Below are 23,730 nucleotides of genomic sequence, written 5' to 3'. Positions count from 1 at the left end.
AGCAGAGGGCGCAGATACCACACAGTGTAATAGATGATAGTGACCAGCAGAGGGTGCAGATACCACACAGTGTAATAGATGATAGTGACCAGCAGAGGGCGCAGATACCACACAGTGTAATAGATGATAGTGACCAGCAGAGGGTGCAGATACCACACAGTGTAATAGATGATAGTGACCAGCAGAGGGCGCAGACACCACACAGTGTAATAGATGATAGTGACCAGCAGAGGGCGCAGACACCACACAGTGTAATAGATGATAGTGACCAGCAGAGGACGCAGATACCACACAGTGTAATAGATGATAGTGACCAGCAGAGGGTGCAGATACCACACAGTGTAATAGATGATAGTGACCAGCAGAGGGCGCAGACACCACACAGTGTAATAGATGATAGTGACCAGCAGAGGGCGCAGATACCACACAGTGTAATAGATGATAGTGACCAGCAGAGGGCGCAGATACCACACAGTGTAATAGATGATAGTGACCAGCAGAGGGTGCAGATACCACACAGTGTAATAGATGATAGTGACCAGCAGAGGGTGCAGACACCACACAGTGTAATAGATGATAGTGACCAGCAGAGGGTGCAGACACCACACAGTGTAATAGATGATAGTGACCAGCAGAGGATGCAGATACCACACAGTGTAATAGATGATAGTGACCAGCAGAGGGTGCAGATACCACACAGTGTAATAGATGATAGTGACCAGCAGAGGGTGCAGACACCACACAGTGTAATAGATGATAGTGACCAGCAGAGGGCGCAGATACCACACAGTGTAATAGATGATAGTGACCAGCAGAGGGTGCAGATACCACACAGTGTAATAGATGATAGTGACCAGCAGAGGGCGCAGACACCACACAGTGTAATAGATGATAGTGACCAGCAGAGGGTGCAGATACCACACAGTGTAATAGATGATAGTGACCAGCAGAGGGTGCAGACACCACACAGTGTAATAGATGATAGTGACCAGCAGAGGGCGCAGATACCACACAGTGTAATAGATGATACTAGGGGATGATGGCGGTAATACTGATGATAGACATCAGTAGTGGAAGATGGGGGTAGTATTGATGTGATTCAGACATTATTAGTAGCGGATGATGGTGGTGGTAGTGAGGATACTCAGACACAATGATTTTTCTAGAAAAAGGTTTTGTTTTTATTTAACAAAAACAAGAAATTCTTCATAAAAACTACGGAAACTGTCAGGTAGAAAGTAGTAGTCGTCATCATCCGCTACAGAATGAAATGTAAACTGTTCCTACAGAGATGAGGGGGTAGTAGAGGTGTGGTGGGCCCCGGGGGTCTGTGGGATGACTCGTCCGCCCGCAGCAGACGCCCCCGGGGCCCTTGTCCTCGTCCCTCCGCTGCCTATGCCTTGGTGCAGTTCTTGATCAGGTGCTTGGAGAAGCTTCTGGATGTGTAGCATTTCTTGCAGTCGGGGCAGAACCGCATCTTCTCGTGTCTGAGCAGATCCTTGCGGGTGTCCATCATCTTCTGGCATTTCCGGCACTGGTGCGGGGTGACGCCGGTGTGTTTCCGCTGGTGGATCACCAGGCTGCACTTGTGCCCGAAGGCCTGTCCGCAGACGTCGCAGGAGAAGGGTCTCTCCCCGGAGTGCGCCCTCATGTGGATGATGAACTGGGACTGGTAGTTGTACTGGATCCCGCAGATGTCGCAGCAGTAGCGCAGTTTGCTGTGTTTCTTGGAGCGGTGCTCGTCGAGCTCGGAGGCCGATTCAAAGACGCGTCCGCAATCTTCACAGTCGAAGTCCTCCTGCGGCTCCTCCGGGTGCGTCTTCAGGTGCTCGTCCAGGGCCTCCTCCTCGGGGAAGCAGTCGTCGCAGACGTCGCACCAGTGCAGCTCCTCGTACACCTCCTCCTTGCGTTTTCTCTTCATCTTCTTCTCTGCCACGGAGTCCATTTCTTCGTTGGGGATGACGAACATCAGGCTGGCTGCGTCCGCCGCGCTCCGTATAAGCAGGGGCTTCTGGAAGGCTGGGGTGCACTTTTTTTTCCTACCTTCGCTGGATTTTTTTGAGGACCATTGTTGTTTACTGCCGGTGCCGTTCTGTGAGATGCAAACACTGGAGATCTGAGAATCGTCAGCTCCTGAAAGACACGAAGGGAACAAAGATCGGATCATGGTGCTGGAGAGGATCAGTCTCCTTCCCCCTCTGGCAGCCAACAATCTCCTCTCTTCTTGTGATGCTCCACAGGAGCTAAACCAGAGGTGCACTTACACTCAGGATTGTTTGGGGTCCTAGATTCGGACCACCATCAGCTCACAGTACGGCAGTAGTATATAGCCATACCCCTGTATGAAGGGGGATGATGTCTCGGAGGGCGTGTTACCTGAGGACGGCTCCGCGCTGATGGCCGCCACGTGCTCCCCGTCGCTACTCTCTTCCTTCACGATAACTGTAAGAAATGACCAGAGATGGCGTCATCACCGATGAGAGAACAGGAGACGGATGACCCAATATACGACCCACACCCCCATTATTGATGACCACTACCCACTGTCTAGAGGGAAGGACAGGAATAAAGGAGAAACACACGACTCCTCCCCCCATACACACCCCAATATCTGACTAAGACTGATGGTCCTCTAGTCCGGCACCTTAGGGTCTGATAATCTGGCAGGGGCCATGCTGGATTACCGGCCCAGTTCTGGGGACCACAGATGACGAAGGATTATTTCGGGGTCCCTCAGCGCGTGCAGCCTGATCACACATCCCCACCTACCTCTCTTCTTGGGGCTACTCTTCCTCCGCCGGATCCGCTTTGACGTCACGGAGGACGCTGCGGAAACTGAATGTGATGTGATAATGGAGCGAGGGGAGGCTGGAAGAAAAAAGGACGGTCAGGCAGCAAATCTACAGATCAGCGACACGAGGGAAGAGCGACCGCCTCACCTGCGACCTCTGAGGGAGAGGCTGCCTGTCCACCGCCATCACTGTCCTCCGTCCCTGCGGGCGGTGCTATCTCTCCGCTGCCATCACTGTCCTCCATTCCTGCGGGTGGCGCTGGCTCTCCGCTGCCATCACTGTGCTCCATTCCTGCAGGTGGCGCTGGCTCTCCGCTGCCATCACTGTCCTCCGTCCCTGCGGGTGGCGCTGCCTCTCCGCTGCCATCACTGTCCTCCATTCCTGCGGGTGGCGCTGGCTCTCCACTGCCATCACTGTCCTCCATTACTGCGGGTGGTGCTGGCTCTCCGCTGCCATCACTGTCCTCCATTCCTGCAAGTGGCGCTGGCTCTCCGCTGCCATCACTGTCCTCCATTCCTGCAGGTGGCGCTGGCTCTCCGCTGCCATCACTGTCCTCCATTCCTGCGGGTGGCGCTGGCTCTCCGCTGCCATCACTGTCCTCCATTCCTGCGGGTGGCGCTAGCTCTCTGCTGCCATCACTGTCCTCCATTCTTGCAGGTGGCGCTGGCTGTCTGCTGCCATCACTGTCCTCCGTCCCTGCGGGTGGCGCTGGCTCTCTGCTGCCATCACTGTCCTCTATTCCTGCGGGTGGCGCTGGCTCTCCGCTGCCATCACTGTCCTCCATTCCTGCAGGTGGCGCTGGCTCTCCGCTGCCATCACTGTCCTCCATTCCTGCGGGTGGCGCTGGCTCTCCGCTGCCATCACTGTCCTCCATTACTGCGGGTGGCGCTGGCTCTCCGCTGCCATCACTGTCCTCCATTCCTGCGGGTGGCGCTAGCTCTCTGCTGCCATCACTGTCCTCCATTCTTGCAGGTGGCGCTGGCTCTCTGCTGCCATCACTGTCCTCCGTCCCTGCGGGTGGCGCTGGCTCTCTGCTGCCATCACTGTCCTCTATTCCTGCGGGTGGCGATGGCTCTCCGCTGCCATCACTGTCCTCCATTACTGCGGGTGGCGCTGGCTCTCTGCTGCCATCACTGTCCTCCATTCCTGCGGGTGGCGCTAGCTCTCTGCTGCCATCACTGTCCTCCATTCTTGCAGGTGGCGCTGGCTCTCTGCTGCCATCACTGTCCTCCGTCCCTGCGGGTGGCGCTGGCTCTCTGCTGCCATCACTGTCCTCTATTCCTGCGGGTGGCGCTGGCTCTCCGCTGCCATCACTGTCCTCCGTCCCTGCGGGTGGCGCTGGCTCTCTGCTGCCATCACTGTCCTCTATTCCTGCGGGTGGCGCTGGCTCTCCGCTGCCATCACTGTCCTCCATTCCTGCGGGTGGCGCTGGCTCTCTGCTGCCATCACTGTCCTCTATTCCTGCGGGTGGCGCTGGCTCTCCGCTGCCATCACTGTCCTCCATTCCTGCGGGCGGTGCTGCCTCTCCGCTGCCATCACTGTCCTCCATCCTTGCAGGTGGCGCTGGCTCTCTGCTGCCATCACTGTCCTCCATCCTTGCAGGTGGCGCTGGCTCTCCACTGCCATCACTGTCCTCCATTCCTGCGGGCGGTGCTGCCTCTCCACTGCCATCACTGTCCTCCATTCCTGCGGGTGGCGCTGGCTCTCCGCTGCCATCACTGTCCTCCGTCCCTGTGGGCGGCGCTGCGTCTGTGGCCAATGTCGGGGACGCTGCGTTCACTTCTGTGGAAAACAGATAAAATCTAAGATTCCGATACTAAGGCAGCAGCCAGGACCGGAGCGGCAGCAGCCAGGACCGGAGCGGCAGCAGCCAGGACCAGAGCGGCAGCAGCCAGGACCGGAGCGGCAGCAGCCAGGACCAGAGTGGCAGCAGCCAGGACCGGAACGGCAGCAGCCAGGACCGGAGCGACAGCAGCCAGGACCGGAGCGGCAGCAGCCAGGACCGGAGCGGCAGCAGCCAGGACCGGAGCGGCAGCAGCCAGGACCAGAGCGGCAGCAGCCAGGACCAGAGCGGCAGCAGCCAGGACCGGAGCGGCAGCAGCCAGGACCGAACCGTCAGGCAGAAGGGAAATCTATAAACCAAACAGGATGACTTTTGACTCTGCGACTACAAAACTATTACTACAGGGGACAAGGACAAGACATTATTGTGTAATGGAGGAGAACCTCCAGGGGAAGGTCTCCTACCTGGCCCCTCTGAGGAATAGTCAGGGTCTGGCATCACACAGCAGGGCGGTGAGGATGAGGCCGGTGGTGGCGATGCCTGAGGGGATGGAGCGGCCTTTATCACTTCATTGGTAACAGCTGATTAGTAACCACAGAGATAACACAGGGGTCAGTTCTGGCTGCAGCGCCCGATGCTCCATATCTACCTGTCAATCACTGACCTGCCTGTGCAGAGCCACAATCCTCCGTCCTGTCCGGGAGCACAGGGTCCCCGGCAGCCGGCTGCTCACTGGCAGGGTCCAGGTCCATTATCAGGACTGAAATAGAAATGTGGAAACAACATAGGACTTCACCGCAGAACTGAGAGCCCCGAGGTCCCGTAGAGAAGGTGTCTCAAAAATGCGGCCCGTATGCAGCCCCTGAGACTTCTTCTTGCCGCCCGCAGACTCGTGGCCAACGTGATGATCGTGGCCTGATACAGGGGCCGCTGCGATCAGTGCTTTACTTCAGATAAATGATTTGCGGTGCCGTGCAGACACTATCTCTCTATACAGTTATACCACTGCCAGTCACCAGCCAATCAGAGACCAGCAACTGACGTTTGTGTATGACGTCAGCTGCTGGCCTCTCATTCGCCGGTGGCTGCCTCTAGCTATGCAGTGCAGAGAGCTTCTCCGTGCAGTGCCGCAAATCATTCAACTGAAGTAAAGTGCTCAAAATGGCGGACCCTGCATTACTACCTTATGGGGAAAAGGATGGGAACATTACTACAGGATGTGGACAAGGATGGGCACATTACTACAGGATGTGGACAAGGATGGGCACATTACTAAAGAATCAGGACAAGGATGGGCACATTACTACAGGATGGGCACAAAAATGGGACACATTACTAAAGGATGTGGACCAGGATGGGCACATTACTAAAGGATGTGGACAAGGATGGGGCACATTACTACAGGATGGGGACAAGGATGGGGCACATTACTACAGGATGGGGACAAGGATGGGCACATTACTACAGCATGGGGACAAAGATGGGCACATTACTACAGGATGGGGACAAAGATGGGCACATTACTACAGCATGGGGACAAAGATGGGCACATTACTACAGCATGGGGACAAAGATGGGCACATTACTACAGGATGTGGACAAGGATGGGCACATTACTACAGGATGGGGACAAGGATGAGCACATTACTACAGGATGGGGACAAGGATGGGCACATTACTACAGCATGGGGACAAAGATGGGCACATTACTACAGGATGGGGACAAGGATGGGCACATTACTACAGGATGGGGACAAGGATGGGCACATTACTACAGGAAAGAGACAAGGATGAGCACATTACTACAGGATGGGGACAAGGATGGGCACATTACTACAGGATGGGGAGATGGATGGGCACATTACTACAGGATGGGGAGATGGATGGGCACATTACTACAGGATGGGGACAAGGATGGGCACATTACTACAGGACAGGGACAAGGATGGGGCACATTACTACAGGATGGGGACAAGGATGGGCACATTACTACAGGATGTGGACAAGGATGGGCACATTACTACAGGATAGGGACAAGGATGGGGCACATTACTACAGGATGGGGACAAGGATGGGCACATTACTACAGGATGGGGACAAGGATGGGCACATTACTACAGGATGTGGACAAGGATGGGCACATTACTAAAGAATCAGGACAAGGATGGGGCACATTACTACAGGATGGGCACAAAAATGGGACACATTACTAAAGGATGTGGACCAGGATGGGCACATTACTACAGGATGTTGACAAGGATGGGCACATTACTAAAGGATGTGGACAAGGATGGGGCACATTACTACAGGATGGGGACAAGGATGGGCACATTACTACAGGATGGGGAGATGGATGGGCACATTACTACAGGATGGGGACAAGGATGGGCACATTACTACAGGACAGGGACAAGGATGGGGCACATTACTACAGGATGGGGACAAGGATGGGCACATTACTACAGGATGTGGACAAGGATGGGCACATTACTACAGGATAGGGACAAGGATGGGGCACATTACTACAGGATGGGGACAAGGATGGGCACATTACTACAGGATGGGGACAAGGATGGGCACATTACTACAGGATGTGGACAAGGATGGGCACATTACTAAAGAATCAGGACAAGGATGGGGCACATTACTACAGGATGGGCACAAAAATGGGACACATTACTAAAGGATGTGGACCAGGATGGGCACATTACTACAGGATGTTGACAAGGATGGGCACATTACTAAAGGATGTGGACAAGGATGGGGCACATTACTACAGGATGGGGACAAGGATGGGCACATTACTACAGCATGGGGACAAAGATGGGCACATTACTACAGGATGGGGACAAAGATGGGCACATTACTACAGGATGTGGACAAGGATGGGCACATTACTACATGATGGGGACAAGGATGGGCACATTACTACATGATGGGGACAAGGATGGGAACATTACAACAGGATGGGGACAAGGATGGAAACATTACAACAGGATGGGGACAAGGATAGGCATATTACTACAGGATGGGGACAAGGATGGGCACATTACTACAGGATGGGGACATAGATGGGCACATTAGTAAAGGATGGGTACATTACTACAGGATAGGCACATTACTACAGTATGGGAATTAGGATGGGCACATTACTAAAGGGGACAAGGACAAGACATTATTGTGTAATGGAGGAAAACCTCCAGGGGAAAATCTCCTACCTGGATCCGCTGGGGAATAGTCAGGGTCTGGCATCACACAGCAGGGCGGTGAGGATGAGGCCGGTGGTGGCGATGCCTGAGGGGATGGAGCGGCCTTTATCATTTCATTGGTAACAGCTGATTAGTAACCACAGAGATAACACAGGGGTCAGTTCTGGCTGCAGCGCCCGATGCTCCATATCTACCTGTCAATCACTGACCTGCCTGTGGATATCCACAATCCTCCGTCCTGTCCGGGAGCACAGGGTCCCCGGCAGCCGGCTGCTCACTGGCAGGGTCCAGGTCCATCATCAGGACTGAAATACAGATGTGGAAACAACATAGGACTTCACCGCAAAACTGAGAGCCCCGAGGTCCCACACTGGGCTGCACTTCTGTGACCTATCCCATAGGGTCAATTACTGCATATGGAAAATAGGGAACAGTTATATAAATCTGTATGTAGTGAGCTCCCTCTAGTGGTGACTGTATAAATCTGTATGTAGTGAGCTCCCTCTAGTGGTGACTGTATAAATCTGTATGTAGTGAGCTTCCTCTAGTGGTGGTTGTATAAATCTGTATGTAGTGAGCTCCCCCCAGTGGTGGCTATATAAATCTGTATGTAGTGATCTCTCTCTAGTGGTGGATGTATAAATCTGTATGTAGTGAGCTCCCTCTAGTGGTGACTGTATAATCTGTATGTAGTGAGCTTCCTCTTGTGGTGGCTGTATAAATCTGTATGTAGTGAGCTCCCTCTAGTGGTGACTGTATAATCTGTATGTAGTGAGCTCCCACTAGTGGTGACTGTATAAATCTGTATGTAGTGAGCTCCCACTAGTGGTGACTGTATAAATCTGTATGTAGTGAGCTCCCACTAGTGGTGACTGTATAAATCTGTATGTAGTGAGTTCCCTCTAGTGGTGACTGTATAAATCTGTATGTAGTGAGCTCCCACTAGTGGTGACTGTATAAATCTGTATGTAGTGAGCTCCCTCTAGTGGTGACTGTATAATCTGTATGTAGTGAGCTCCCACTAGTGGTGACTGTATAAATCTGTATGTAGTGAGCTCCCACTAGTGGTGACTGTATAAATCTGTATGTAGTGAGTTCCCTCTAGTGGTGACTGTATAAATCTGTATGTAGTGAGCTCCCTCTAGTGGTGGCTGTATAAATCTGTATGTAGTGAGCTCCCACTAGTGGTGACTGTATAAATCTGTATGTAGTGAGCTCCCTCTAGTGGTGACTGTATAAATCTGTATGTAGTGAGCTCCCTCTAGTGGTGGCTGTATAAATCTGTATGTAGTGAGCTCCCTCTAGTGGTGACTGTATAAATCTGTATGTAGTGAGTTCCCTCTAGTGATGACTGTATAAATCTGTATGTAGTGGGCTGCCTCTAGTGGTTGCTGTATAAATCTGTATGTAGTGAGCTCCCTCTAGTGATGACTGTATAAATCTGTATGTAGTGAGCTCCCTCTAGTGGTGGCTGTATAAATCTGTATGTAGTGAGCTCCCTCTAGTGGTGGCTGTATAAATCTGTATGTAGTGAGCTCCCTCTAGTGGTGGCTGTATAAATCTGTATGTAGAGAGCTCCCTCTAGTGGTGGCTGTATAAATCTGTATGTAGTGAGCTCCCTCTAGTGGTGGCTGTATAAATCTGTATGTAGTGAGCTCCCTCTAGTGGTGGCTGTATAAATCTGTATGTAGTGAGCTCCCTCTAGTGATGACTGTATAAATCTGTATGTAGTGGGCTGCCTCTAGTGGTGGCTGTATAAATCTGTATGTAGTGAGCTCCCTCTAGTGGTGGCTGTATAAATCTGTATGTAGTGAGCTCCCTCTAGTGGTGACTGTATAAATCTGTATGTAGTGAGCTCTCTCTAGTGGTCGATGTATATATCTGTATGTAGTGAGCTCCCTCTAGTGGTGGCTGTATAAATCTGTATGTAGTGAGCTACCTCTAGTGGTGGCTGTATAAATCTGTATGTAGTGAGCTCCCTCTAGTAGTGGCTGTATAAATCTGTATGTAGTGAGCTCCCTCTAGTAGTGGCTGTATAAATCTGTATGTAGTGAGCTCCCTCTAGTGGTGACTGTATAAATCTGTATGTAGTGAGCTCCCTCTAGTGGTGACTGTATAAATCTGTATGTAGTGAGCTCCCTCTAGTAGTGACTGTATAAATCTGTATGTAGTGAGCTACCTCTAGTGGTGGCTGTATAAATCTGTATGTAGTGACCTCCCTCTAGTGGTGACTGTATAAATCTGTATGTAGTGAGCTCCCTCTAGTGGTGGATGTATAAATCTGTATATAGTGAGCTCCCTCTAGTGGTGGCTGTATAAATCTGTATGTAGTGAGCTCCCTCCAGTGGTGACTGTATAAATCTGTATGTAGTGAGCTCCCTCTAGTAGTGACTGTATAAATCTGTATGTAGTGAGCTCCCTCTAGTGGTGGCTGTATAAATCTGTATGTAGTGAGCTTGCTCTAGTGGTGGATGTATAAATCGGTATGTAGTGAGCTTCCTATAGTGGTGGCTGTATAAATCTGTATGTAGTGAGCTCCCTCTAGTGGTGACTGTATAAATCTGTATGTAGTGAGCTCCCTCTAGTGGTGACTGTATAAATCTGTATGTAGTGAGCTCCCCCTAGAGGTGGCTGTATAATCTGTATGTAGTGAGCTCCCTCTAGTGGTGACTGTATAAATCTGTATGTAGTGAGCTCCCTCTAGTGGTGACTGTATAAATCTGTATGTAGTGAGCTCCCTCTAGTGGTGACTGTATAATCTGTATGTAGTGAGCTCCCTCTAGTGGTGGCTGTATAAATCTGTATGTAGTGAGCTCCCTCTAGTGGTGACTGTATAAATCTGTATGTAGTGAGCTCCCTCTAGTGGTGACTGTATAATCTGTATGTAGTGAGCTCCCTCTAGTGGTGACTGTATAAATCTGTATGTAGTGATCTCCCTCTAGTGGTGGCTGTATAATCTGTATGTAGTGAGCTCCCTCTAGTGGTGGCTGTATAAATCTGTATGTAGTGAGCTCCCTCTAGTGGTGACTGTATAAATCTGTATGTAGTGAGCTCCCCCTAGAGGTGACTGTATAAATCTGTATGTAGTGAGCTCCCTCTAGTGGTGGCTGTATAAATCTGTATATAGTGAGCTCCCTCTAGTGGTTGCTGTATAAATCTGTATGTAGTGAGCTCTCTCTAGTGGTGACTGTATAACTCTGTATGTAGTGAGCTCCCTCTAGTGGTGGCTGTATAAATCTGTATGTAGTGAGCTCCCTCTAGTGGTGACTGTATAAATCTGTATGTAGTGAGCTCCCCCTAGTGGTGACTGTATAATCTGTATGTAGTGAGCTCCCTCTAGTGGTGGCTGTATAAATCTGTATGTAGTGAGCTCTCTCTAGTGGTCGATGTATATATCTGTATGTAGTGAGCTCCCTCTAGTGGTGGCTGTATAAATCTGTATGTAGTGAGCTACCTCTAGTGGTGGCTGTATAAATCTGTATGTAGTGAGCTCCCTCTAGTAGTGGCTGTATAAATCTGTATGTAGTGAGCTCCCTCTAGTAGTGGCTGTATAAATCTGTATGTAGTGAGCTCCCTCTAGTGGTGACTGTATAAATCTGTATGTAGTGAGCTCCCTCTAGTGGTGACTGTATAAATCTGTATGTAGTGAGCTCCCTCTAGTGGTGGCTGTATAAATCTGTATGTAGTGAGCTCCCTCTAGTAGTGACTGTATAAATCTGTATGTAGTGAGCTACCTCTAGTGGTGGCTGTATAAATCTGTATGTAGTGACCTCCCTCTAGTGGTGACTGTATAAATCTGTATGTAGTGAGCTCCCTCTAGTGGTGGATGTATAAATCTGTATATAGTGAGCTCCCTCTAGTGGTGGCTGTATAAATCTGTATGTAGTGAGCTCCCTCCAGTGGTGACTGTATAAATCTGTATGTAGTGAGCTCCCTCTAGTAGTGACTGTATAAATCTGTATGTAGTGAGCTCCCTCTAGTGGTGGCTGTATAAATCTGTATGTAGTGAGCTCCCTCTAGTGGTGACTGTATAAATCTGTATGTAGTGAGCTCCCCCTAGAGGTGGCTGTATAATCTGTATGTAGTGAGCTCCCTCTAGTGGTGACTGTATAAATCTGTATGTAGTGAGCTCCCTCTAGTGGTGACTGTATAAATCTGTATGTAGTGAGCTCCCTCTAGTGGTGACTGTATAATCTGTATGTAGTGAGCTCCCTCTAGTGGTGGCTGTATAAATCTGTATGTAGTGAGCTCCCTCTAGTGGTGACTGTATAAATCTGTATGTAGTGAGCTCCCTCTAGTGGTGACTGTATAATCTGTATGTAGTGAGCTCCCTCTAGTGGTGACTGTATAAATCTGTATGTAGTGATCTCCCTCTAGTGGTGGCTGTATAATCTGTATGTAGTGAGCTCCCTCTAGTGGTGGCTGTATAAATCTGTATGTAGTGAGCTCCCTCTAGTGGTGACTGTATAAATCTGTATGTAGTGAGCTCCCCCTAGAGGTGACTGTATAAATCTGTATGTAGTGAGCTCCCTCTAGTGGTGGCTGTATAAATCTGTATATAGTGAGCTCCCTCTAGTGGTTGCTGTATAAATCTGTATGTAGTGAGCTCTCTCTAGTGGTGACTGTATAACTCTGTATGTAGTGAGCTCCCTCTAGTGGTGGCTGTATAAATCTGTATGTAGTGAGCTCCCTCTAGTGGTGACTGTATAAATCTGTATGTAGTGAGCTCCCCCTAGTGGTGACTGTATAATCTGTATGTAGTGAGCTCCCTCTAGTGGTGGCTGTATAAATCTGTATGTAGTGAGCTCCCTCTAGTGGTGACTGTATAAATCTGTATGTAGTGAGCTCCCTCTAGTGGTGACTGTATAATCTGTATGTAGTGAGCTCCCTCTAGTGGTGACTGTATAAATCTGTATGTAGTGATCTCCCTCTAGTGGTGGCTGTATAATCTGTATGTAGTGAGCTCCCTCTAGTGGTGGCTGTATAAATCTGTATGTAGTGAGCTCCCTCTAGTGGTGACTGTATAAATCTGTATGTAGTGAGCTCCCTCTAGTGGTGGCTGTATAAATCTGTATGTAGTGAGCTCCCCTAGAGGTGACTGTATAAATCTGTATGTAGTGAGCTCCCCCTAGAGGTGACTGTATAAATCTGTATGTAGTAAGCTCCCTCTAGTGGTGACTGTATAAATCTGTATGTAGTGAGCTCCCTCTAGTGGTGACTGTATAAATCTGTATGTAGTGAGCTCCCTCTAGTGGTGACTGTATAAATCTGTATGTAGTGAGCTCCCTCTAGTGGTGGCTGTATAAATCTGTATGTAGTGAGCTCCCCTAGAGGTGACTGTATAAATCTGTATGTAGTGAGCTCCCCCTAGAGGTGACTGTATAAATCTGTATGTAGTGATCTCCCTCTAGTGGAGGCTGTATAATCTGTATGTAGTGATCTCCCTCTAGTGGTGACTGTATAATCTGTATGTAGTGAGCTCCCTCTAGTGGTGACTGTATAATCTGTATGTAGTGAGCTTCCTCTAGTGGTGACTGTATAAATCTGTATGTAGTGAGCTTCCTCTAGTGGTGACTGTATAAATCTGTATGTAGTGAGCTCCCTCTAGTGGTGGCTGTATAAATCTGTATGTAGTGAGCTCCCTCTAGTGGTGGCTGTATAAATCTGTATGTAGTGAGCTCCCTCTAGTGGTGACTGTATAAATCTGTATGTAGTGAGCTCCCTCTAGTGGTGGCTGTATAAATCTGTATGTAGTGAGCTCCCCCTAGTGGTGGCTGTATAAATCTGTATGTAGTGAGCTCCCTCTAGTGGTGGCTGTATAAATCTGTATGTAGTGAGTTCCCTCTAGTGGTGGCTGTATAAATCTGTATGTAGTGAGCTCCCTCTAGTGGTGGCTGTATAAATCTGTATGTAGTGAGTTCCCTCTAGTGGTGGCTGTATAAATCTGTATGTAGTGAGCTCCCTCTAGTGGTGGCTGTATAAATCTGTATGTAGTGAGCTCCCTCTAGTGGTGACTGTATAAATCTGTATGTAGTGAGCTCCCTCTAGTGGTGGCTGTATAAATCTGTATGTAGTGAGTTCCCTCTAGTGGTGGCTGTATAAATCTGTATGTAGTGAGTTCCCTCTAGTGGTGGCTGTATAAATCTGTATGTAGTGAGTTCCCTCTAGTGGTGGCTGTATAAATCTGTATGTAGTGAGCTCCCTCTAGTGGTGGCTGTATATATCTGTATGTAGTGAGTTCCCTCTAGTGGTGGCTGTATAAATCTGTATGTAGTGAGCTCCCTCTAGTGGTGGCTGTATAAATCTGTATGTAGTGAGCTCCCTCTAGTGGTGACTGTATAAATCTGTATGTAGTGAGCTCCCTCTAGTGGTGGCTGTATAAATCTGTATGTAGTGAGTTCCCTCTAGTGGTGGCTGTATAAATCTGTATGTAGTGAGCTCCCTCTAGTGGTGGCTGTATAAATCTGTATGTAGTGAGCTCCCTCTAGTGGTGACTGTATAAATCTGTATGTAGTGAGCTCCCTCTAGTGGTGGCTGTATAAATCTGTATGTAGTGAGCTTCTTCTAGTGGTGGCTGTATAAATCTGTATGTAGTGAGCTCCCTCTAGTGGTGACTGTATAAATCTGTATGTAGTGAGCTCCCTCTAGTGGTGGCTGTATAAATCTGTATGTAGTGAGCTCCCCCTAGTGGTGGCTGTATAAATCTGTATGTAGTGAGCTCCCTCTAGTGGTGGATGTATAAATCTGTATGTAGTGACCTCCCTCTAGTGGTGACTGTATAAATCTGTATGTAGTGAGCTTCCTCTAGTGGTGGTTGTATAAATCTGTATGTAGTGAGCTCCCTCTAGTGGTGGCTGTATAAATCTGTATGTAGTGAGCTCCCTCTAGTGGTGGCTGTATAAATCTGTATGTAGTGAGCTCCCACTAGTGGTGACTGTATAAATCTGTATGTAGTGAGCTCCCTCTAGTGGTGGCTGTATAAATCTGTATGTAGTGAGCTCCCCCTAGTGGTGGCTGTATAAATCTGTATGTAGTGAGCTCCCACTAGTGGTGACTGTATAAATCTGTATGTAGTAAGCTCCCTCTAGTGGTGACTGTATAAATCTGTATGTAGTGAGCTCCCTCTAGTGGTGACTGTATAAATCTGTATGTAGTGAGCTCCCTCTAGTGGTGACTGTATAAATCTGTATGTAGTGAGCTCCCCCTAGTGGTGGCTGTATAAATCTGTATGTAGTGAGCTCCCACTAGTGGTGACTGTATAAATCTGTATGTAGTGATCTCCCTCTAGTGGTGGCTGTATAATCTGTATGTAGTGAGCTCCCTCTAGTGGTGGCTGTATAAATCTGTATGTAGTGAGCTCCCCCTAGTGGTGACTGTATAAATCTGTATGTAGTGATCTCCCTCTAGTGGTGGCTGTATAAATCTGTATGTAGTGAGCTCCCGCTAGTGGTGGATGTATAAATCTGTATGTAGTGAGCTCCCTCTAGTGGTGGCTGTATAAATCTGTATGTAGTGAGCTCCCCCTAGTGGTGACTGTATAAATCTGTATGTAGTGAGCTCCCTCTAGTGGTGGCTGTATAAATCTGTATGTAGTGAGCTCCCTCTAGTGGTGACTGTATAAATCTGAATGTAGTGAGCTCCCCCTAGTGGTGGCTTTATAAATCTGTATGTAGTGAGCTCCCCCTAGTGGAGGCTGTATAAATCTGTATGTAGTGAGCTCCCTCTAGTGGTGACTGTATAAATCTGTATGTAGTGAGCTCCCCCTAGTGGTGGCTGTATAAATCTGTATGTAGTGAGCTTCCCCTAGTGGAGGCTGTATAAATCTGTATGTAGTGAGCTCCCTCTAGTGGTGAAGGTATAAATCTGTATGTAGTGAGCTCCCCCTAGTGGTGGCTGTATAAATCTGTATGTAGTGAGCTCCCCCTAGTGGTGACTGTATAAATCTGTATGTAGTGAGCTCCCTCTGGTGGTGACTGTATAAATCTATATGTAGTGAGCTCCCCCTAGTAATGGCTGTATAAATCTGTATGTAGTGAGCTCCCTCTAGTGGTGACTGTATAAATCTGTATGTAGTGAGCTCCCCCTAGTGGTGGCTGTATAAATCTGTATGTAGTGAGCTCCCTCTAGTGGTCTCTGTATACATCTGTATGTAGTGAGCTCCCTCTAGTGGTGGCTGTATAAATCTGTATGTAGTGAGCTCCCTCTAGTGGTGACTGTATAAATCTGTATGTAGTGAGCTCTCTCTAGTGGTGACTGTATAACTCTGTATGTAGTGAGCTCCCTCTAGTGGTGGCTGTATAAATCTGTATGTAGTGAGCTCCCTCTAGTGGTGACTGTATAAATCTGTATGTAGTGAGCTCCCCCTAGTGGTGGCTGTATAAATCTGTATGTAGTGAGCTCCCCCTAGTGGAGGCTGTATAAATCTGTATGTAGTGAGCTCCCTCTAGTGGTGGCTGTATAAATCTGTATGTAGTGAGCTCCCTCTAGTGGTGACTGTATAAATCTGTATGTAGTGAGCTCCCTCTAGTGGTGGCTGTATAAATCTGTATGTAGTGAGCTCCCTCTAGTGGTGACTGTATAAATCTGTATGTAGTGAGCTGCCTCTAGTGGTGACTGTATAAATCTGTATGTAGTGAGCTCCCTCTAGTGGTGACTGTATAAATCTGTATGTAGTGAGCTCCCTCTAGTGGTGACTGTATAAATCTGTATGTAGTGAGCTCCCTCTAGTGGAGGCTGTATAAATCTGTATGTAGTGAGCTCCCTCTAGTGGAGGCTGTATAAATCTGTATGTAGTGAGCTCCCTCTAGTGGTGACTGTATAAATCTGTATGTAGTGAGCTCCCTCTAGTGGTGACTGTATAAATCTGTATGTAGTGAGCTCCCTCTAGTGGTGACTGTATAAATCTGAATGTAGTGAGCTCCCCCTAGTGGTGGCTTTATAAATCTGTATGTAGTGAGCTCCCCCTAGTGGAGGCTGTATAAATCTGTATGTAGTGAGCTCCCTCTAGTGGTGGCTGTATAAATCTGTATGTAGTGAGCTCCCTCTAGTGGTGGCTGTATAAATATGTATGTAGTGAGCTCCCTCTAGTGGTGGCTGTATAAATCTGTATGTAGTGAGCTCCCTCTAGTGGTGGCTGTATAAATCTGTATGTAGTGAGCTCCCTCTAGTGGTGGCTGTATAAATCTGTATGTAGTGAGCTCCCTCTAGTGGTGACTGTATAAATCTGTATGTAGTGAGCTCCCCCTAGAGGTGACTGTATAAATCTGTATGTAGTGAGCTCCCTCTAGTGGTGGCTGTATAAATCTGTATGTAGTGAGCTCCCTCTAGTGGTGACTGTATAAATCTGTATGTAGTGAGCTCCCTCTAGTGGTGGTTGTATAAATCTGTATGTAGTGAGCTCCCTCTAGTGGTGGCTGTATAAATCTGTATGTAGTGATCTCCCTCTAGTGGTGACTGTATAATCTGTATGTAGTGAGCTCCCTCTAGTGGTGGCTGTATAAATCTGTATGTAGTGAGCTCCCTCTAGTGGTGACTGTATAAATCTGTATGTAGTGAGCTCCCTCTAGTGGTGGCAGTATAAATCTGTATGTAGTGAGCTCCCTCTAGTGGTGGCTGTATAAATCTGTATGTAGTGATCTCCCTCTAGTGGTGGCAGTATAAATCTGTATGTAGTGAGCTCCCTCTAGTGGTGGATGTATAAATCTGTATGTAGTGACCTCCCTCTAGTGGTGTCTGTATAAATCTGTATGTAGTGATCTCCCTCTAGTGGTGTCTGTATAAATCTGTATGTAGTGATCTCCCTCTAGTGGTGTCTGTATAAATCTGTATGTAGTGAGCTCCCTCTAGTGGTGGCTGTATAAATCTGTATATAGTGAGCTCCCTCTAGTGGTGACTGTATAATCTGTATATAGTGAGCTCCCTCTAGTGGTGGCTGTATAAATCTGTATGTAGTGAGCTCCCTCTAGTGGTGACTGTATAAATCTGTATGTAGTGAGCTCCCTCTAGTGGTGGCTGTATAAATCTGTATGTAGTGAGCTCCCTCTAGTGGTGGCTGTATAAATCTGTATATAGTGAGCTCCCTCTAGTGGTGACTGTATAATCTGTATATAGTGAGCTCCCTCTAGTGGTGCCTGTATAAATCTGTATGTAGTGAGCTCCCTCTAGTGGTGACTGTATAAATCTGTATGTAGTGAGCTCCCTCTAGTGGTGGCTGTATAAATCTGTATGTAGTGAGCTCCCTCTAGTGGTGACTGTATAATCTGTATGTAGTGAGCTCCCTCTAGTGGTGGCTGTATAAATCTGTATGTAGTGAGCTCCCTCTAGTGGTGGCTGTATAAATCTGTATGTAGTGAGCTCCCTCTAGTGGTGGCTGTATAACTCTGTATGTAGTGAGCTCCCCCTAGTGGTGGCTGTATAAATCTGTATGTAGTGAGCTCCCTCTAGTGGTGGCTGTATAAATCTGTATGTAGTGAGCTCCCTCTAGTGGTGACTGTATAAATCTGTATGTAGTGAGCTCCCTCTAGTGGTGGCTGTATAAATCTGTATGTAGTGACCTCCCTCTAGTGGTGGCTGTATAAATCTGTATGTAGTGAGCTCCCTCTAGTGGTGGCTGTATAAATCTGTATGTAGTGAGCTCCCTCTAGTGGTGACTGTATAAATCTGTATGTAGTGAGCTCCCCCTAGTGGTGGCTGTATAAATCTGTATGTAGTGATCTCCCTCTAGTGGTGGCTGTATAAATCTGTATGTAGTGAGCTTCCTCTAGTGGTGGCTGTATAAATCTGTATGTAGTGAGCTCCCTCTAGTGGTGGTTGTATAAATCTGTATGTAGTGAGCTCCCTCTAGTGGTGGCTGTATAAATCTGTATGTAGTGAGCTCCCTCTAGTGGTGACTGTATAACTCTGTATGTAGTGAGCTCCCCCTAGTGGTGGCTGTATAACTCTGTATGTAGTGAGCTCCCCCTAGTGGTGACTGTATAAATCTGTATGTAGTGAGCTCCCTCTAGTGGTGGCTGTATAAATCTGTATGTAGTGAGCTCCCTCTAGTGGTGGCTGTATAAATCTGTATGTAGTGAGCTCCCTCTAGTGGTGACTGTATAAATCTGTATGTAGTGAGCTCCCTCTAGTGGTGACTGTATAAATCTGTATGTAGTGAGCTCCCTCTAGTGGTGGCTGTATAATCTGTATGTAGTGAGCTTCCTCTAGTGGTGATTGTATAAATCTGTATGTAGTGAGCTTCCTCTAGTGGTGGCTGTATAAATCTGTATGTAGTGAGCTCCCTCTAGTGGTGACTGTATAAATCTGTATGTAGTGAGCTCCCTCTAGTGGTGGCTGTATAAATCTGTATGTAGTGAGCTCCCTCTAGTGGTGGCTGTATAAATCTGTATGTAGTGAGCTCCCTCTAGTGGTGGCTGTATAAATCTGTATGTAGTGAGCTCCATCTAGTGGTGGCTGTATAAATCTGTATGTAGTGAGCTCCCTCTAGTGGTGGCTGTATAAATCTGTATGTAGTGAGCTCCCTCTAGTGGTGGCTGTATAAATCTGTATGTAGTGAGCTCCCTCTAGTGGTGGCTGTATAAAACTGTATGTAGTGAGCTCCCTCTAGTGGTGGCTGTATAAATCTGTATGTAGTGAGCTCCCTCTAGTGGTGGATGTATAAATCTGTATGTAGTGAGCTCCCTCTAGTGGTGGCTGTATAATCTGTATGTAGTGAGCTTCCTCTAGTGGTGATTGTATAAATCTGTATGTAGTGAGCTTCCTCTAGTGGTGGCTGTATAAATCTGTATGTAGTGAGCTCCCTCTAGTGGTGACTGTATAAATCTGTATGTAGTGAGCTCCCTCTAGTGGTGGCTGTATAAATCTGTATGTAGTGAGCTCCCTCTAGTGGTGGCTGTATAAATCTGTATGTAGTGAGCTCCCTCTAGTGGTGGCTGTATAAATCTGTATGTAGTGAGCTTCCTCTAGTGGTGACTGTATAAATCTGTATGTAGTGAGCTTCCTCTAGTGGTGACTGTATAAATCTGTATGTAGTGAGCTCCCTCTAGTGGTGACTGTATAAATCTGTATGTAGTGAGCTCCCTCTAGTGGTGACTGTATAAATCTGTATGTAGTGAGCTCCCTCTAGTGGTGGCTGTATAAATCTGTATGTAGTGAGCTCCCTCTAGTGGTGACTGTATAAATCTGTATGTAGTGAGCTCCCTCTAGTGGTGACTGTATAAATCTGTATGTAGTGAGCTCCCTCTAGTGGTGGCAGTATAATCTGTATGTAGTGAGCTCCCTCTAGTGGAGGCTGTATAAATCTGTATGTAGTGAGCTCCCTCTAGTGGTGACTGTATAAATCTGTATGTAGTGAGCTCCCTCTAGTGGTGACTGTATAAATCTGTATGTAGTGAGCTCCCTCTAGTGGTGGCTGTATAAATCTGTATGTAGTGAGCTCCCTCTAGTGGTGACTGTATAAATCTGTATGTAGTGAGCTCCTAGGATTAGTAATGTATGTACACAGTGACTGCACCAGCAGAATAGTGAGCGCAGCTCTGGAGTATAATACAGGAGGTAACTCAGGATCAGTAATGTAATGTATGTACACAGTGACTGCACCAGCAGAATAGTGAGTGCAGCTCTGGAGTATAATACAGGAGGTAACTCAGGATCAGTAATGTATGTACACAGTGACTGCACCAGCAGAATAGTGAGTACAGCTCTGGAGTATAATACAGGAGGTAACTCAGTATCAGTAATGTATGTACACAGTGACTGCAGCAGCAGAATAGTGAGTGCAGCTCTGGAGTATAATACAGGAGGTAACTCAGGATCAGTAATGTAATGTATGTACACAGTGACTGCACCAGCAGAATAGTGAGTGCAGCTCTGGAGTATAATACAGGAGGTAACTCAGTATCAGTAATGTATGTACACAGTGACTGCAGCAGCAGAATAGTGAGTGCAGCTCTGGAGTATAATACAGGAGGTAACTCAGGATCAGTAATGTAATGTATGTACACAGTGACTGCACCAGCAGAATAGTGAGTGCAGCTCTGGAGTATAATACAGGAGGTAACTCAGGATCAGTAATGTAATGTATGTACACAGTGACTGCTCCAGCAGAATAGTGAGTGCAGCTCTGGAGTATAATACAGGAGGTAACTCAGGATCAGTAATGTAATGTATGTACACAGTGACTGCACCAGCAGAATAGTGAGTGCAGCTCTGGAGTATAATACAGGAGGTAACTCAGTATCAGTAATGTATGTACACAGTGACTGCACCAGCAGAATAGTGAGTGCAGCTCTGGAGTATAATACAGGAGGTAACTCAGGATCAGTAATGTATGTACACTGTGACTGCACCAGCAGAATAGTGAGTGCAGCTCTGGAGTATAATACAGGATGTAACTCAGGATCAGTAATGTAATGTATGTACACAGTGACTGCACCAGCAGAATAGTGAGTGCAGCTCTGGAGGATAATACAGGAGGTAACTCAGGATCAGTAATGTAATGTATGTACACAGTGACTGCACCAGCAGAATAGTGAGTGCAGCTCTGGAGTATAATACAGGAGGTAACTCAGGATCAGTAATGTATGTACACAGTGACTGCACCAGCAGAATAGTGAGTGCAGCTCTGGAGTATAATACAGGAGGTAACTCAGTATCAGTAATGTATGTACACAGTGACTGCACCAGCAGAATAGTGAGTGCAGCTCTGGAGTATAATGCAGGAGGTAAATCAGGATCAGTAATGTATGTACACAGTGACTGCACCAGCAGAATAGTGAGTGCAGCTCTGGAGTATAATGCAGGAGGTAACTCAGGATCAGTAATGTAATGTATGTACACAGTGACTGCACCAGCAGAATAGTGAGTGCAGCTCTGGGGTATAATACAGGAGGTAACTCAGGATCAGTAATGTATGTACACAGTGACTGCACCAGCAGAATAGTGAGTGCAGCTCTGGAGTATAATACAGGAGGTAACTCAGTATCAGTAATGTATGTACACAGTGACTGCACCAGCAGAATAGTGAGTGCAGCTCTGGAGTATAATGCAGGAGGTAACTCAGGATCAGTAATGTAATGTATGTACACAGTGACTGCACCAGCAGAATAGTGAGTGCAGCTCTGGAGTATAATACAGGAGGTAACTCAGTATCAGTAATGTATGTACACAGTGACTGCACCAGCAGAATAGTGAGTGCAGCTCTGGAGTATAATACAGGAGGTAACTCAGGATCAGTAATATAATGTACACAGTGACTGCTCCAGCAGAATAGTGAGTGCAGCTCTGGAGTATAATACAGGAGGTAACTCAGGATCAGTAATGTAATGTATGTACACAGTGACTGCACCAGCAGAATAGTGAGTGCAGCTCTGGAGGATAATACAGGAGGTAACTCAGGATCAGTAATGTATGTACACAGTGACTGCACCAGCAGAATAGTGAGTGCAGCTCTGGAGTATAATACAGGAGGTAACTCAGGATCAGTAATGTAATGTATGTACACAGTGACTGCACCAGCAGAATAGTGAGTGCAGCTCTGGAGTATAATACAGGAGGTATCTCACGATCAGTAATGTATGTACACAGTGACTGCAGCAGCAGAATAGTGAGTGCAGCTCTGGAGGATAATACAGGAGGTAACTCAGGATCAGTAATGTATGTACACAGTGACTGCATCAGCAGAATAGTGAGTGCAGCTCTGGAGTATAATACAGGAGGTAACTCAGGATCAGTAATGTAATGTATGTACACAGTGACTGCACCAGCAGAATAGTGAGTGCAGCTCTGGAGTATAATGCAGGAGGTAACTCAGGATCAGTAATGTATGTACACAGTGACTGCACCAGCAGAATAGTGAGTGCAGCTCTGGAGTATAATACAGGAGGTAACTCAGGATCAGTAATGTAATGTATGTACACAGTGACTGCACCAGCAGAATAGTGAGTGCAGCTCTGGAGGATAATACAGGAGGTAACTCAGGATCAGTAATGTAATGTATGTACACAGTGACTGCACCAGCAGAATAGTGAGTGCAGCTCTGGAGTATAATACAAGAGGTAACTCAGGATCAATAATGTAATGTATGTACACAGTGACTGCACCAGCAGAATAGTGAGTGTAGCTCTGGAGTATAATACAGGAGGTAACTCAGGATCAGTAATGTATGTACACAGTGACTGCACCAGCAGAATAGTGAGTGCAGCTCTGGAGTATAATACAGGAGGTAACTCAGGATCAGTAATGTATGTACACAGTGACTGCACCAGCAGAATAGTGAGTGCAGCTCTGGAGCATAATACAGGAGGTAACTCAGGATCAGTAATGTATGTACACAGTGACTGCACCAGCAGAATAGTGAGTGCAGCTCTGGAGTATAATACAGGAGGTAACTCAGGATCAGTAATGTATGTACACAGTGACTGCACCAGCAGAATAGTGAGTGCAGCTCTGGAGTATAATGCAGGAGGTAACTCAGGATCAGTAATGTAATGTATGTACACAGTGACTGCACCAGCAGAATAGTGAGTGCAGCTCTGGAGTATAATGCAGGAGGTAACTCAGGATCAGTAATGTATGTACACAGTGACTGCACCAGCAGAATAGTGAGTGCAGCTCTGGAGTATAATACAGGAGGTAACTCAGGATCAGTAATGTAATGTATGTACACAGTGACTGCACCAGCAGAATAGTGAGTGCAGCTCTGGAGTATAATACAGGAGGTAACTCAGGATCAGTAATGTATGTACACAGTGACTGCACCAGCAGAATAGTGAGTGCAGCTCTGGAGTATAATACAGGAGGTAACTCAGGATCAGTAATGTAATGTATGTACACAGTGACTGCACCAGCAGAATAGTGAGTGCAGCTCTGGAGTATAATACAGGAGGTAACTCAGGATCAGTAATGTATGTACACAGTGACTGCACCAGCAGAATAGTGAGTGCAGCTCTGG

At 47.4% G+C, this 23,730-nt stretch overlaps 1 protein-coding gene across 3 annotated transcripts in view; it reads right to left on the bottom strand.

Moving 5' to 3' along the window:
- Positions 1 to 1,211: 1,211 nt before the first annotated feature.
- LOC142312509 (uncharacterized) overlaps positions 1,212 to 23,730 on the bottom strand; it is a 25,379-nt gene continuing 2,860 nt past the window's right edge. The window contains exons 2-9 of one of the 3 annotated variants that reach the window (XM_075351471.1): positions 7,994 to 8,089; positions 7,794 to 7,910; positions 5,240 to 5,335; positions 5,040 to 5,156; positions 2,940 to 4,574; positions 2,770 to 2,868; positions 2,377 to 2,442; positions 1,212 to 2,133 (exon numbers count right to left, since the gene is read on the bottom strand). In XM_075351471.1, coding sequence (XP_075207586.1) covers positions 1,394 to 2,133; positions 2,377 to 2,442; positions 2,770 to 2,868; positions 2,940 to 4,574; positions 5,040 to 5,156; positions 5,240 to 5,335; positions 7,794 to 7,910; positions 7,994 to 8,084 — 2,961 coding nt within the window. In that variant the 5' untranslated portion in view covers positions 8,085 to 8,089 and the 3' untranslated portion in view covers positions 1,212 to 1,393. Of the gene's footprint in view, positions 2,134 to 2,376; positions 2,443 to 2,769; positions 2,869 to 2,939; positions 4,575 to 5,039; positions 5,157 to 5,239; positions 5,336 to 7,793; positions 7,911 to 7,978; positions 8,090 to 23,730 lie in introns of those variants that run through there. The other 2 variants (XM_075351473.1, XM_075351472.1) reach the window with 2 other exon arrangements.

This window comes from Anomaloglossus baeobatrachus, chromosome 5 (assembly GCF_048569485.1).
Source record: "Anomaloglossus baeobatrachus isolate aAnoBae1 chromosome 5, aAnoBae1.hap1, whole genome shotgun sequence".
In the NCBI taxonomy this organism is placed as follows: Eukaryota; Metazoa; Chordata; class Amphibia; order Anura; family Aromobatidae; genus Anomaloglossus; species Anomaloglossus baeobatrachus.
This window is presented reverse-complemented; position numbering and strand designations above follow the sequence as displayed.